This window comes from Berghia stephanieae, chromosome 9 (genome assembly GCF_034508935.2).
Source record: "Berghia stephanieae isolate SIO BIC M18660-M18661 chromosome 9, UCSD_Bste_1.3, whole genome shotgun sequence".
Lineage (NCBI taxonomy): Eukaryota > Metazoa > Mollusca > Gastropoda > Nudibranchia > Aeolidiidae > Berghia > Berghia stephanieae.
The window spans coordinates 21,450,701-21,467,273 of NC_088368.1; the positions used below are offsets into that span (position 1 = coordinate 21,450,701).

Here is a 16,573-nt window from a genome sequence, read left to right on the forward strand (position 1 = left end):
TAAATGTTGTCATCACTGTGTTTCTCTATTTCAGTTCCACCTTACATTTTGGCTATGTGTGTCCTGATGAATGGTTTTGATTAATGTTGTCATCACTGTGTTTCTCTATTTCAGTTCCACCTTACATTTGGGAATCCCCTCAAGATATATCAATAGTTCTCGGCAAAAGAGGAGAGTTGACGTGCAAGGCTGGTGGGAATTTCCTTCCTACGATTCACTGGCTTTTCAATGTAAGTTTCATTTGTATTCCTCTCTCTCTTCTTGTCACCTCACTGTTGAATGTGAGAATTCAGGTTTTCTTTCATTTGTGAATAATGCATTAGGAATTGAATCATATGAAAAGGGTGGGGTCTGTTGGTGGACACTAATGGTACCTGTGTGAGGTTCCTGAACTCCCATAGTAGGCAGACAGGTACTTACTGTGTCCTCTATCCCCCTCTATCTGACTGTTTTCCAATTTGCTTTTTGTCTTTGTCTTAGAATAAGATTACTTGGTTTTATCCTGGCCCTGGCAGGATACCCTCGCTGATAGGAAACAGTCAAATGTATAGTTAATTTTGGGAGAAAAAGCAAGAAAAAAAAAATACAAGAAAAAAAAACATTAAAAAAAATAAAAATCAGTCGACCTTGCTGGGTGGGGTCCCTGGCCTCCCATATTGGGCAGGGAGGCACTTACTGTGTCTTCTATTCCCCTATTCTTGGAATGAGGTTACTTGGTTTTGCCCTGGCCCTGACCGTAGTGCTTGGCTGAGAGGGAAACAGTCAAATGCATAGGTATTGTTTTGGGAGATATTTTTTACCTTGTAAACCATCTCTGTTCTGTATTATATTTGTTATTTTGAATGTATAATGTAAGCATTTGAGTGTATTCCTCTGAGTGGGATCTTGTGCTGGTATATGGGTGAGACATTTAGGTGATCTCAAACTAAGTACATTGCGGGTGGTTGGATGGGAGCATCACCCTTGAATCATATACCTATGATGTTCGCATGGGTGTACGATCCGATAGTGATGTCGTTTCTTCTTCTCTTTACTAGCCTATCCTGCTTCTTTGGTTTGTGATTGTATTTTTGACAGGGGATATTTTTTTTTCTGTAAATCTTCTGCCTGTTTGTTCTTGGTTATTTATAATTTAGCTTATGATATCTTTAGGTTATGATTTTGATTTACATTTGTACTATTTTTGTTAGATTGCTTGTTTTTTTTGTTTCAGCGGTCTCTCATATAACCTCAATTGTGTTGGAAGAGACCTAAAGCAACAAACAAAAAAAAAAAACTAAGTACATTGATAGTGTGCTCTTGGAATCTACCTTTGTTCTTTATTTGAACCTTTCCCCTTTGTCTTACTTTTTTTCCTCAAGTCCTTTTTATTGTACATCTAGAATCGTTTCACTATCCAATTGTCTTCCTTTTTACTGGCACTGATATGACCTAAATGTGTTGCAAGCACCCTAAAAACCCTCGAAAAGGTTTTTAAAAACCAGTCGACCTCGAGGTTAATGTTTTTTATCTTATGTTTTTCTTTCTTGCTTTGGCACCTATCATACACGTGTTCAGATCTTTATCATCACTTTATTCCTCCCAGAACTCTATACCGGCGAGAGGTGCATTGAGCGAAGACAATGCGACCTTGACCTTTCAGTCCATGGGATGGGAGGATGTAGGAGAGTACACGTGTGTCGCCTCCAATGGAGTTGGTGTGGTCAAACGGTCAGCTGCTGTGTCCCTGCAAGGTAAAAAAGGTTAAATGGAAACAAAGTTACCAGATTGCATGCTAGACATAGATCAATGTTCCATATATTTCAGGCAACAAGGATATTGATCATTGAAATTTTTTTTTGTTAAATGTCCTTCAGAGCCATTCGTCCCATGGAGCCAGATTTTATCTCAGTTTCTATATCATGAGACGAGCAATAGCAAGTGCTTGCTATCCTTTGGTTAGGACGCTAGTCTATCACAAAGTACTTTCCACCAAATCTAACAGACTCAGCTACCCATTCACTGTGGGGTGGACAGGGGGTCAGAAAAAATCTCGACTGCACCCGGGATCTATCTTGGTCCCTTTGCGTGTGACACGAGTGCTCTATCAACTGAGCTATTGGGACCCCCAATATATGAATGATTATACAATGCAAATCCTTGTTTTACCAGCCAGAATTAGTGAACATATGACTGATCAATTTTCTATAGTAGTTAGTGTCCAGCTATTAACTTTTTGATTTACTTTGATTCTTTCCAGTCCCACCATCCATCGTGTCAACTAACCATCCCACCAGTCCTGTCAAGATAAATTCAGAGTTTATTCTAACCTGTAATAAATTTTCTATAATAGTTAGTTAGTGTCCAGCTATTAACGTTTTGATTTACTTTGATTCTTTCCAGTCCCACCATCCATCGTGTCAACGAACCATCCCACCAGTCCTGTCAAGATAAATTCAGAGTTTATTCTGACCTGTGGAACCAACGGCGTTCCGACCCCTACCATAAGGTGGACTCATCGAGACAGTCCTGTACTTCCCTCTTTGAATGGGAGAATACGATTTCCCATGGCGGGGATGCTGGTCGTGGAATCAGCCATCGAGGAGGATGCAGGCATTTACAAATGTATTGCAGAGTCGCAGGCTGGAAGGGACACTGTATCGTTTTCTATCAATATCTATGGTAAGTAGAAATATCCAGGCTATATCAAGTGTGATCCGTTGTATGGAACAAATTAGATAAGATTTGGCATTTATAAATGTATTGCCGAGTCACAGGCTGGAAGGGACACTGTATCGTTTTCTATCAATATCTATGGTAAGTAGAAATATCCAGGCTATATCAAGTGTGATCCGTTGTATGGAACAAATTAGATAAGATTTGGCGTTTATAAATGTATTGCCGAGTCACAGGCTGGAAGGGACACTGTATCATTTTCTATCAATATCTATGGTAAGTAGAAATATCCAGGCTATATCAAGTGTGATCCGTTGTATGGAACAAATTAGATAAGATTTGGCGTTTATAAATGTATTGCCGAGTCACAGGCTGGAAGGGACACTGTATCGTTTTCTATCAATATCTATGGTAAGTAGAAATATCCAGGCTATATCAAGTGTGATCCGTTGTATGGAACAAATTAGATAAGATTTGGCATTTATAAATGTATTGCCGAGTCACAGGCTGGAAGGGACACTGTATCGTTTTCTATCAATATCTATGGTAAGTAGAAATAAGTCAAATAAATGATAATGACTTATCTAAATAACCTAAGAATGGCCAAATGTGACATAAAAAGCAACACAGATTTCATGCGCACCGCAGAGGATCGTGATTCGTGGAGACAGCTGACCGGCAACGTATTCAAGAGCACAAGCCACATCCAAGTGTTTCAGCGCTTCATCATTCTGTATCTGTCTTGTGTATCATCAATTTTTTGTGGTCAACTCTTCGTTAACATTTTGGTGTGACAAACACAGTTGAATTGCTAAAGTGAATGTAAAGGACCATCAGACAAATGGATATGTGTATACAGGGGATTTTGTATTATGTTGCACATGTCTGCAAATGGTTTATGAATATCAAATCACAGGGAATAAATCACCTCAAAGACCAAACTTTCGTTACTTTCAGAGTTCAATTCTTATGGATGGTTTTGTCCCGTAAAGCCATAAAGTCCATGAATCCAGAGTTTATTTTGGTTTCTGTAGCAATGAATAGACAGTAAGAGCCTATCAGATCAAATGATAACAAAAAACAAAACAAAAAAAAAACAAAAACAAGAGCAAATGTTTGAACCTGAAAAGTGTACCTCGATTGAAGTTAGTAACATGCTGAATTTATGTTCGATACTTTGACTTAAGTATAACTGACAGGAAGCATCCCTTTACGAGTTAAATGATACAAAAAAGAAAGAAATGAAATAAATTTTAAAATCACTTTTCTCTATCGAATAAATGTTTTTACTTTTATTGCGCAGAATATAATGAAATGATTAATATTTTAAGTTTAAACAAATTATCAAAGCCATATGACAATAAAATAATTGAATAAGAAATATAAATGCTACCCTATTTATTTTTGGCCAATGAAAATGTTCTTTATTTAGGTCGGCCCCATCCTCCCACCCTGTTGGCTGCCGTACCACTGTCCTCCACCTCAGTGTATTTGTTATGGGAGTGGTCCATGGATGGCACTGGACTCTCACAAACTATGGAGTCTTTCAAGATCTTCTACAGAAAAAAGTAAGTCTTTTGAGCTCATTAAATCTTTTTTTTAAAGCAAATTCTTGTTTGTTTGTGTGTCAATCATTATTTATTTTTTTTTTTGGTTGAAAAAGCTGGGATATGAATGGCATTCTGAAGTGTACAGTTTGCCTTAACCCTTTCTTTACCACCCATAGGAAAATCGTCACATTCGTTACGATGCAGCCAACATTTTTCTCATTCTCACTTCTTTTGTACATCACAAAAAAGAAAGAAATGCTTTGCTTACAGCTATAACTACTGAACACTGTGTTGTTGAGATCATTGTGCTGAACAACATTATGTATAGAAGGCATTGTTACTTTTTTGTTTGATTAGGAAAAGTCTATTTTTGTGTCGGGTGGGTGTGAATTTAAGGGGGAAATTCTAAAAATGGCTGGTAAGGAGAGAGTTAAGCTCAAAAAATTTCACCTGTTTGGCCTTAAGCAGTTCATAAGAGATGAACTTGATTTCTGCCCATGTAAGAGTTATCAGATTGTTTAAAAGATACCGTTGTTGATTTGGTTATAAAACCCATGCCATCATGAATAGTGAGGTTTATTTTAGAATGTTGATTTAGCTTGAGTGATAATATCTTTATAATTTGACTTTAAACATGGCTGAATATTGTGTGCGGCTAAATGGTATTTTGGTATAACACTCATCTTCAGACTGGAAGGCTCAGGGTTGAACTCACTCAATCCTAGAGATGTTCGCTGCTTTTCAAAATTAGAAAAATTTTTATTAAAAATGAGCATGTACATAGTTTTATTCAACTACCATTAACATTTAAAATTTAAGAACATTAGCTTTGTTACTACGCCTATAATTTGTCTCAGAAAAATGTAATAAATAGGCAATAAATGTAATAAATGGGGTAAAAGTAACCCCGTGCATACTACGGATATAGTCGGTGTTAGGGTTGAGTGAGTTAAGTCCGGCTTTGAGCATCGGAGTCAGATGAAAACACAACAATTTTTAAAAAGTATTAGAACGCTCATCTATTGATCTGCTTGATGAGGTCAATACTTTCTATTTACAATTATTGAATGAAATTTCCGGCGGTCACTTTTCATCCCTGAAGGTCAAGTGAAGACATTCATGTGTACCCAGACGTCCTTCCTTCCAATGTGACCAGAGTTGAAGTGATGCCTTTGGACCCCGGCACGTCCTATGTGTTTCATGTGAAGGCTGTAAATGACGCTGGTACGAGTGCACCCAGCAACCTGCTTACTGCTGCAACCTTTCATTCAGGTAAAGGAAATAGACACTTAGACACTGCGGCTATGTGGTCTAGTGGTATGACACTTGCTTTCGGATCGGAAGGTTCTGGGTTGAGTCCCTGGAGAAGGCTCTTTACTCACATTCTCTCACCGTACTCAGGTGTAAAATGAGTTCCTGGCCGTTAACAGCGTTGTCTTTGTCCGAAAAATTGTAATATCGCCTAACAGCCATCATGTCCCGTCCTACATGTTAAATGTTGCTGTTGACCATGGACCCCTTGTAAAGGGCTTTGAGCACATTTAGTGGATATTGCGCTATACAAAGCTCAATTAAAAAAATTTTTTTTTTTTAGATAACCACGCCTCTCAGACAGTTGTCATAATGTAAACAATGACAGTGATTGCTAAACATATAAAACTACACAGGTTTTACAGTCGATGGTATGTCAAAGTAAAATACCCACTGTTCTACCACTTGACCCAATAGAACAAACACAGAATTCTATGTATAAACTTAAATGTACATATATAAATAATATGATCGAGAAAACCGTTCAATAACTAGTCACTCACTTGTCGGTATGAAAACAACAATGATCAGAGAAAGGTCGATTCACTCACTTAATTGTTTATTAGCAACCAACTATGTTTGTCCAAGCACGTGTGTAGGTGTGTCACAAATTCCATGTTTTGATTGGTCTAAAATCTACTGGTTAATTCTCGTCTTCTTTTAAGATGGAAATTGAAATAGAAAATAAATGAGATCTATTTTATTGAACGAAATGCATAACAAGGAATGTTTTGCCTCAAACCCTTTAGCAGGAAAAATCATATTAAATGAAGATATGTCATTAAACAACTTTGAAAGTCAGAAAGTACACAAGGCTTGGTTTTGAATACTACCAGGTGATCAGAGAGAAGGGTAAATCTTAAGAAATAGTACCTAAATAAGCTCAGAAGACACCAGCAAAGCATCATCTTTCAACTAAGAACACAACACATACCGCTCAACAACCATTTAAGCAAAATTACAAAAGACACATCCCCTTCCTGGCCCCCTATGTCAACACCTCAATGAAACAGTAACACACCACTTGCTTGAATGTCAACCTCTTGAAGACCTGAGATGCACATTCCTCTCACCAAATCCAAGCATCAGTAACACACTTTATAGTCACCTGGAACAACTACAAAAGACGTCTAACTTCTACGTCATGGCACAAGACCGAAGGGCTAGAGCTCAGGTGGTCGCTGGTTTGGATAAGTAAGTTAGTAAGTAAGAAATTGGACCGGAGGGTGAAGTGTACGATATACGATTTTGTATCGCTGATTTGTTGTCTGTTATCATCCTTGCTTATCAGATCATTGGCTTTCACTCATTTTGTATCCACCCCCCCCCCCTTCTCTCTCTCTCTCTCTCTCTCTCTCTCTCTCTCTCTCTCTCTCTCTCTCTCTCTCTCTCTCTCTCCTCTCTCTCTCTCTCTCTCTCTCTCTCTCTCTCTCTCTCTCTCTCTCTCTCTCTCTCTCTCTCTCTCTCTCTCTCTCTCTTCTCTCTCTCTCTCTCCTCCTCTCTCTCTCTCTCCTTCTCTCTCTCCTCTCTCTCTCATCCTCTCTCCTCTCCCCCCCCCTTCTCTCTCTCTCTCTCTCTCTCTCTCTCTCTCTCTCTCTCTCTCTCTCTCTCTCTCTCACTCTCTCTGCGTGAATGTGTTGTAAGATTTTTTTTCTTCCTGATGTGAGCAAGTTAGAGAGATAAACTTGTAAACTACCAACAAAACTAATTGTACGTCATTGTTTTTTTTCTTCTCAGCGCCTTCTGCCCCAACCAATGTGAGGATCCTTGACCTTCAACCCCTATCTGTTGTGATTAGTTGGGAACCACCAGCAACTCCAAACGGTGTTGTCAAGATGTATCAGCTGCGATACAAAAGAGAGGATGTGACAAGCGGTGAGATTATTTATATTTATTTACTTAAACAGTTATCGATGGGATAAGATTTTACTGCAGCATGTTGTGCCTGGAAAAAATACCTAGAAAGTTGGTTGTGTACATGATATGATATGAGATATAAGTCCAGATTTATGTAGGCTTTTACAGCCTTTTATCTGCTCTTGTGCATTCGTGAACGTATTAAATTCACGTATCTCAAAACTGGGCATGCCACATAGTGGAAGGAGGTGTCGGAATTAAACTTTACAAACAGTATTTTTCTGTTTCACAATGAGCATCAAGACAGCACTTGAATGCCTGCAAAGAAGGGACGTCAACAACTGTTGCAGGCAGGCGGTTCCATTTGTTGACTACCCGACTACCCCTATGCTGGCCCTAAAGGGTGTTAGTGATAAGGTGATCAATCATCCTTTGAAAAATGGTAACAAAAAAACTGTTACTGTCTGTTAAAGCATGTAGGAATTTGGATAAACTTTATCTCCGTGGACATTGTAGTGATAAGGACCTCTGGAAACTCATTGCCTGATCAAGTTACGTATCTATAAATCTATCAACATTCCTTGCTCATACCTTTTTCTTTTCTTTTTTTTTTTTTTGGTTTTTGTTGGTGTTGTACTCGATAATGAATTACAATCATTTGTCAAGTCATTTTAAAAGCACCATTCTTTCCCTAGCCTACAAGACCATCAACATTACCTCCCCTTCCTTCCCTACACAAGAGGTCACCCTCCAATCCTTACGACCCTTTTACAACTACTCCGTCCAAACAAGGGCAGCTACTCTCCACGACAATGAGGAACTGTGGGGAAATTATTCTGATCCATTAGTCATCCAAACAAAAATGACTGGTAAAAGAATTATTTATTAAATTTTTAATTTCTTTTCTAATGTTCGAAACAGGAGCATGACTTTCATATCTGAAAATAACAATTCCTCCCGCAATCCATGGTTTTTGTTTTGGTTTTGGTTTTTGTTATTTTACAGGGAAACTCAAATCATTAGATATAAACCCAAACTTTGAAGCACATTTTTATCTTGTTGACTATATTATAGATAGTATGCGCTTGGCCAAGAAACTCATAACATTGCCATCCTGAAGTATAGCGGACCAACACACAAAACTATGTGTAACCATGTACGTTTGTAGGCAGGTTTATACAGTTTAGTGAGAATTACTCATGAACGTGGATGGCAAAAAACAATAACAAAGGCCTGAGTGACGTCAACTTCGAACTATCTATAAAATCAGTGATACTGAGTGGTGCTATTTTTTTTATAGCTGTGTGACTTCTGAGTTTTTCAAATTTTAAGATAGTGTAATTAATTTACTTTATTTCATTGGCATTTAGATTTTGACTGCACCGGATGATTTCTATACATTTATAAAATATAAACCTTGAATTTGTTTTACTCCACAGTGCCTTCATTGGCCCCTCAGTTTGTGCAAGCTGAAGCCATCGATGCTAATGCTGTCTCCGTCTCTTGGGAGGTATGGCATATTAAATGACTCATTACAAAGCTCTTATTGTGAGACATTTCTTACTATCTTTCGTTAGTATTTTCATGATTCCAGGCTTCAGGCAGCCCCCACAGTTCTCGACACATTTCTTATGAGTCGCATCCTTACATCGCAGTCTGTTGAAAACCAGCAATTTGGTATCTTTAGAAATATGATGCCTTAAGAATAGGTTGGTTTTACCATTTTCAAGAAAACATGTGTTTGATGTGAAATTGGGTGTACTTTCATCTTTGGAATATGTCAAACCAAAATTGTGGCTATTCACACGGTAATCTTACCGTTCTGTTTCATTGGGATATCAGGGTGACTCACTTGAGCTTTTAGCTTTTTAAAAAACATATATATAGCACAATATCCACTAAACGTGCTTAACACACTTTACAAAGGGTCCCTAACCAACAGCAACACATAGCATGTAGAACAAGGCATGATGCCTGTTAGGCGATGTTACAATTATTTTTTTTTTTATCATACACACCTGGGCACTTCCTTTGCTTGGCATGCTTAGTATAGTACAGAGACCACCTGTCTGTCAGACGAATTACCTCACCCTTACAATCTACAATCTTCCTCCATAACACGACAAGTCAGTATAACCTATAACTTGCTGTGGCTGAGATCAGTCTCTCTCTCTCTCACTTTCTCATTTCCTGAAAACAAAACATTTTTCACGTTTGTAATGTCATTTGTAATTGTACAGTGTTGACTTAAAAGGGGATTCGGCTGAGGTTGGCGACTTCATCACAAATTAAATAGTACATCAGAAATTTGGTGACAATAACAGTGAAGTTCTTTTAATACTCAGAATATATTTAGTAAAACAAGAGAAAATATTTGGTTGAGGATTATGAAAAGTTTGATAGTCCAATTGCTTAGTTTGTATTTTATTTGACCTCATTTGGTAGTTATTTTATTTATTTATTTATTTATTTATTTATTTATTAGACCATTTAATTCTTTGTACAAAGTTTTTGTTTCATGGTTGTGTATGTCCAAAGTACCACTTGAGAATGGGTGGTCATTTTGAATAAAGATCTGACCAATTGTGTATGAAAGATGCCAGACAAAGCAAGAAAGAAAAATACCAAAAAAAAAAAAAAAAAAATTCCCAAAAAATCAGTCAACGTCGAAGTTTTGGGATGTTTTTTTTTCTTGCTCCTTAATTTCTTAATTTGATATTAGTCATTTTGAACCATCTTCTTGCATTCTTCTGTAATTACTCTTTATTATTTGTTCCGAGTCTGCTTATAACATTTTGTTTTTTCTACCCTTTATCATAACAGGAAACCATACCTGATCTTTTCTGAGTCCATATATCTTGTAGTTTCACTTTAAAAATAGACACTTTTTAAAAACCTTTCAGCCTGTTCCTGACCTGGGTAGGAACGGACAAATGACAGGGTATTTCATCTTGTGTCGTGATGGCAAGAAAAACACGGTGGGATCCTATAGAGTTGCCAAGTCAATTACCAGGTTAGAAACATTGGTGCTGGTGGAAAGGCTCATCATCACCATCATCATCATCATCACCATCATCATCATCATCGTCGTCGTCTTCATCGTCATCATCATCATCATCATCGTCGTCATCATCATCATCATCATCACTGTTGTCGTCGTCGTCGTCATCATCTCATCATCATCATCACCTAGTTCTGTATGAGGCCATAATTTGGTTTTGCTTGGGCCCACCAGGAGTCTTATGCTGGAAGGGAAAATTCATGGATATATCTTTTTGTAAAAAATAACAGTCTGTTTTGTTTGTTTTTTTGTTTTTTTTTTGGGGGGGGGGGGGGGGGGGGAAGGGGGTTGTTTCCATTTTGAATCATCACTTATATTTTAAGTATCTGATTGTATCCATTGTAGTGGAGATTCTGTGCTTGCATGAGTAATTAACAGTAAAGTCATTCAGACTGCTATAGATAGTTCGAAGATGACGTCTTTCAGGTCTTTGTTATTGTTTTTTGCCATCCGCGTTTATGAGTAATACTCACTGAACTGTATTAACCCGACTATAAACGTTCATGGATACACACAGTTTTGTGTGTTGGTCCGTTATACTTCCGGATGGCAATGTTATGAGCTTCTTAGCCAAGCGCTTACTATCTATACAAGAGACCGTTTCCACACTCTTGTCCACCAGGACAGATTGTTGTTTACATTTCAGATTATTTGTCATTGAGCATTACAACTCAATACATAATAATAATAATGCGTATTTTCTATAGCGCTCCTTTCCACCATAAGTGCTCGGAAGCACTAAAGAAGTTAGGTTGATTCTTACTGTGTTAAAAATGTAGCTGGAGAATCTAGATCAAAAGTAAAAGTAAAAACTTTACTATTTCCTGTCACTTATAGGGTATGAGATTAGCAGAAGAGTAGCGTCCCTTGATTGGACGTCACTGGCGGAGAAGTTATTAGAGAGAGAACGTCAAAATGGTTTTGCTCATGCGTCTCTTGTCCTCGCTTCCGGTGAAAGCGGCATGAGACACTTCACCGAAAGCGAGGACGAGAGAGATACATGCCCAAAACCATTTTGACGTTCTCTCTGTAAGGTGACGTCCAATCAAGGGACGCTACTCTTCCGCTAATCTCATTCCCTATATATTGAAATTTAATTCCCACCCCCCCCCCCCCACACACACACACACACAAACACACACATACACACTCCCATGCATCAAGTCTTAATGATATAATCAAGTAAATAACCAACTGATTTTATCTCACAAGAGGAGGAATTTTTGGTATATTTTATATTTGGTCTCTCTTTTTTTTTTTTCTTGTGGCTCTATCCATTAATGATAATAAAAATATTCAGTTGTTTTTTCATCTTACTTCCAGGAGATCAGTGTATGGTTTGTCTCCATGGCGACAGTACTGGGTATCTGTCAAGGGAGAGAATTCAATGGGAGTCGGCCCAGAGTCCAAACCTATCAGTGTCACAACTTTGCCTATCGGTACTTTTTAAAAATTGAAAATAATTAATTTTTTTTTTTGGTTTAACTATCGAAATTTAGTCATCATCATTATGATCACCATCATCAATGCCATCATCATCATCATAGTTCTCATTATTATTTTTAATTGTTTGTGTGTATATATATATATATATATTATATATATATATATATATTTATATATATATATATATATATATATATATATAATATAGCAATGACTATCCCGCACAAATCTTTGAGCGTCTTTTTCGCTCACGAAGTGCCCAAATTCGCGGCAAAATATGGGACGAAGCCCTTTGGTATATGCTATTTTTTTAAATTAATTATGACGCTGTTTATCGATGAATATGACTGAAAGTTGGCACACAGTTAGAAAAAAGGTCATTTTAGATTATGTCAAGCGACATAACTCGTGCAATTACCGGAAGATTGTTAAAAATAGATTTTTACTCTTTGGAGTAAAATATTTCTAAAACTACCGGACGTGGAGGTTTTGTCGCTGACAAGGTAATACATGAACATTTCTTCTTTTTGGTTGTAAAATTTCATATGAATATGACGAGTACTTTTCCCGTATTTTACAAAACACCATCCTAATTTGCTCTTCAAGTTTCAATCTTTTAATCCACTTATTACGCAAGATACAACCAAAGATCGAAAAAATATTGCCGAAAAGCGTCCCATATTTTCGCGTTTTTTTCCTCTTTGCGGGTCATCCAAATAAATGACACCTTTGAAACTGCATAAATTGTTTATTTATGAATGGATTTTCAAAATTCAAAAACATTTTTAATCAGTGGAGATAGAGCTTTGATATTAGACAAAAAATTTTCTCAAAAAGAGAAAAAAACATTTTTCATAGTCATTGCTAATATATATATATTATATATATATATATATATAATATATATATATATATATATATATATATATATATACATATATTGAATTGTGTTGGATACAAATAGGTACGAAAAGTGCTCTACATGTAGCAACGGAGCGAATTATTATTTTAATATTTACCACAATGTTGGAGTCAGTCTACATCAATATTTCAGGCCTTTTCAGCCATCGTCAGGACTGTGTGTTAGTGTTATATGAGTTTGGTTTGTTGTGTGTTGTTGCTTGTTGATATACATATATATATTATTCTATCGTCATTATCAGTAATATTATGATTGTAATATGTATCATATTTCAGCTCCCATCACAACACCACAGACATTTACTGCTGAGTCCCACTCGTCCACATCCATCACTTTATCATGGAAGGTGAGAGGATTTGAAAGGGCAATTAAGACTTTTACTATTAAGAAATCAGATATTTGCCTAAGTTAGAGATAATTTGAAGAAAAACAAAAACAAAAAAAACACCAATCCTTTTCTCATTCCATAGGACAAAGACCTTACTTCTGTTATGAAAAAAAGAGTAAAAAGCCGAAATTCTCTCTAGTTTCTGTAGACCCTTTGGATAGGATGCTGGCATTTCAGCTAGTAATTCAAAATGCAAAACGTTTTCCAGCAGCTATTCAATTACTGCTGGGTGGCCAGAAGAGTCAGATTCTACCAATACTCATGACGTGAGTGGTTAACTACCAATCAGGACCCCACTACTGTACCAAACTGACACCCTATTGGTATCCTTTGTCACCCACTGCCTCAATCTTGGTTTTATTTTGTGGCGAGCTAGTTACTGAAAATTTGACTTTCAGGCCCAAATTGTGAAATTTTATACAAATTTACTTAATTACTTAGCGATGCTTAGCAATGATTTCCAGCACAGGTTCTTATAGATCCTCCTCGCAGGACTCCAGTTGTTCTTTATCAGGCCAGGTTTCATACGTTTTTAATTTTTGTCCGTGGTCATTTATAGTACTTCTTGCTCCTTGTATTATTTGTCAAGTCTATTTTTAAACAAATTCAAACTTTTTGTGCACACAATTTCATCAGCAAACTTTTCCACAACTGAACAACTCTCACATTAAAATTATACTTTCAATTATCCATCCTTGCCTTTTTGGGTAAAAGCTTTCTTTTGTTTCTTCTTGAGTAGATCTGGGTCGATTTTCAGACCAAATTTTCTCAAATTTTCCAGCTTCCCTGTCGTAAGTCCCACGTAATATTTTGTATACTTCTGTCTTACTTTTATCCTCCCAATTGAACAAATTGAATATGAATTGTTAAACCGCTTAAGTCTCAAATTTTGAAATTGTAACTGTTCTCACCCACAATCCAAAGTTCAGAATCTGGTCCTTTCCAACATAATACCGAATTGAGCTATTGGGTCACACAGTCTTCATTTTTTTGTTTTTCAGCCATTGCCTTCATCATCTGTTACCTGTGACATCACGGCCTACTATGTCAGATATAGAAAGGAGAAGGAGAAAGACACAGCATGGATGTCACTACACATTCCGTCCAACTCTACCACGCACACCCTGAAGTAAGGTTTTGAAAATATGTGTGTATACTTTGGTAGAAAATAGAAAATAAGCAGATCTACCTACTATTACGAAAATCTTGTAAAATTACGAAATTTTGTCTCCAATTTCAGAATTTCATGAGCATCTCTAAGTCATTAAAAATTTATTGAAAATAAAATTGATCATCATTTCAAGAATTTTGAAGTGTTATTTAATCCTGATAAGGATAGACTGCTGTTTTTTTTAAGTTAACCATAGTGAATACAGTATTTATCTCCTAAAAATTACAAATTTTAGTATTCAAGTAGGCAGGTCTGATGTAAAAGAAAGGCAATTGGGAGAAGTGACAATGAGAATCCAAGATGCAATGAATGACTTGCTGAGATAGAGGATGAGGGGGAGTGCATGAGTTGGGCAAGGTGTAACTGGTTCTATCTCCACATTTCTTCAAATTGAGAAAAATTGATTTAAAGTTTATTAATTGTGAACAACTGTACATTAACTTCAGCTAGAATTTAGGACATAACTTTTTTTGAACAATTTTGTTTTGTCGGGGGAAGCCATTTAAAATCTGAGTGTAATATGTCAAAATCTCCCAAAAGTGGAAATAGAACTAGTAAACCCTCAGCCCACGTGATGTAGATGAGGAGAGAGGTGGTGATGGGAATGGGGATCGTGTCAGGTACAGGTTTTCTGGGGGGCAGCGTGGCTCAGCGGTACGTCTTTGCTTCATACCCAAAAGGTACCGAGTTCGACTACCCGCCTCGTTGTGTGGCCTTGAGCAAGTCACCTCGCTCTAGCTCACTTTGGGGCGCTGCACTGTGGCTGACGCCTTGGTTATTCCAGTCTTCCCTTAGAATAGACCCTAAAGACAAATTTACCCTTGGGGATGAATAAAGGGAATTTTTTCTTTTTTATTTTATTTATTATTAAATTCATTGGGCACTCGATTCACAAGCAAGTTGACCAACAGGTTTCAGTTGTGGTGTCAGGAATTTTTCTGACCCCTCTGTCCACCAATTCTTACTGTCCATATAACACTATAAAAGCTGGACAAAACTCCATGGACCTTATGACTCCAAAGAACTATTTGTAATCCTAAATGGACACAATCTATTACGTACTTTACTTTAATTAGGACGCCAATCCATTGCAAATTAATTTCCGTCAGATCTCATAAAACTTTCAATCAAATCAGTGCTTGGTCTAATATAATACCTTCCACCCTACCCAGTCAATTTGCTTGTCAAGTGATGTGAGGTGATGTTAGAGTGAAATCAAACCTCGTCTTTAGATTATTTAGACATTTCTTTCTATATCGTCATCTCAGAGATTTGGATTCTTGGACAGCCTATGAATTTAGCATTGCTGCTTTTACAGACTCTGTCACCCCTGGACTTGGTCCTTATACGGAATCTATTGTAATTTCAACTCTTCAAGGAGGTAATTTTTTTTTTTTTAATATTTGCATCCGGATGAAGCATTAATAAGACACTCCTCTTTGGTTCAGAGGTCATATATCAGATCTCAGTTGAGACATTTGAAATTTTTGTGTTCCCTGAGAGGTCAATTGTTACCAATCGTCTCAAAACAGTGCAATGTCAAGGTCAATCAGAAGCTTAAAATTGGATTTAACTCCCTCCTTACCACCCATAGGAAAATCGTCACATTCGTTACGAAGCAGCCAACAATTTTCTTATTCTGATTTCATTTTGTTATAGTTATAGCCATAAAAACTCGACACTGTGTTGCAGAGTTCATTTTTCAGAACAAAATATAGAATATACTCGTTACTTATCTGTTTGAAAAATCTATTTTTGTGTTGGGTGAGTATGAAATTTTGGGTCAAATTCTGAAAATAGCTGGTAAGGAGAGAGTGAAAGCTTAACTCATAAGTTAAAACAATTGTCTACAAAGAATACAAAGTGAGATTAAGCTGCTAGAAGCCGTGGAATGTAAAATTAACCTGTGCATTATGATTTATACTTAAGCACTTTTTTGTGCAATTTCCACTAAATGTGCTCAAAGCACTTTACACGGGGTCCCTAGCCAACAGCAATACTTAACATGTAAGATGATCAATGATCCCTGTTAGGAAATTATAATTTTGTTCTGAATAGTTAGTTGAAAATTAAATAATATTTTCTGTCGTAGGCAAATAGAACCTCCTCATAATTGGATTGTTACAGCAAAGTCTTATCTGTATCTGTATGGTTGGCGCTGAAGAAACCAATGGTCTGGTTGTATTTAAGCGGCGTCCTCATTGGGTGCGGC

The 16,573-nt window shown here is 36.9% G+C and overlaps 1 protein-coding gene across 2 annotated transcripts in view; it reads left to right on the forward strand.

Annotated features, from left to right (window-relative positions):
* Nucleotides 1-16,573, forward strand: part of LOC144979847 (contactin-3-like) — a 113,069-nt gene that overhangs the window by 74,409 nt on the left and 22,087 nt on the right. For both annotated transcript variants that reach the window (XR_013646783.1, XM_078927053.1), the window contains exons 12-24: nucleotides 115-230; nucleotides 1,586-1,733; nucleotides 2,383-2,661; nucleotides 4,088-4,223; nucleotides 5,308-5,477; nucleotides 7,254-7,391; nucleotides 8,069-8,242; nucleotides 8,813-8,883; nucleotides 10,277-10,386; nucleotides 11,758-11,873; nucleotides 13,078-13,148; nucleotides 14,192-14,319; nucleotides 15,630-15,742. Coding sequence is in view for 1 of the 2 variants with exons in the window: in XM_078927053.1 (XP_078783179.1) it covers nucleotides 115-230; nucleotides 1,586-1,733; nucleotides 2,383-2,661; nucleotides 4,088-4,223; nucleotides 5,308-5,477; nucleotides 7,254-7,391; nucleotides 8,069-8,242; nucleotides 8,813-8,883; nucleotides 10,277-10,386; nucleotides 11,758-11,873; nucleotides 13,078-13,148; nucleotides 14,192-14,319; nucleotides 15,630-15,742 (1,770 nt within the window). In the remaining variant the exon portion in view is untranslated. The remainder of the gene's footprint in view (nucleotides 1-114; nucleotides 231-1,585; nucleotides 1,734-2,382; nucleotides 2,662-4,087; nucleotides 4,224-5,307; nucleotides 5,478-7,253; nucleotides 7,392-8,068; nucleotides 8,243-8,812; nucleotides 8,884-10,276; nucleotides 10,387-11,757; nucleotides 11,874-13,077; nucleotides 13,149-14,191; nucleotides 14,320-15,629; nucleotides 15,743-16,573) is intronic.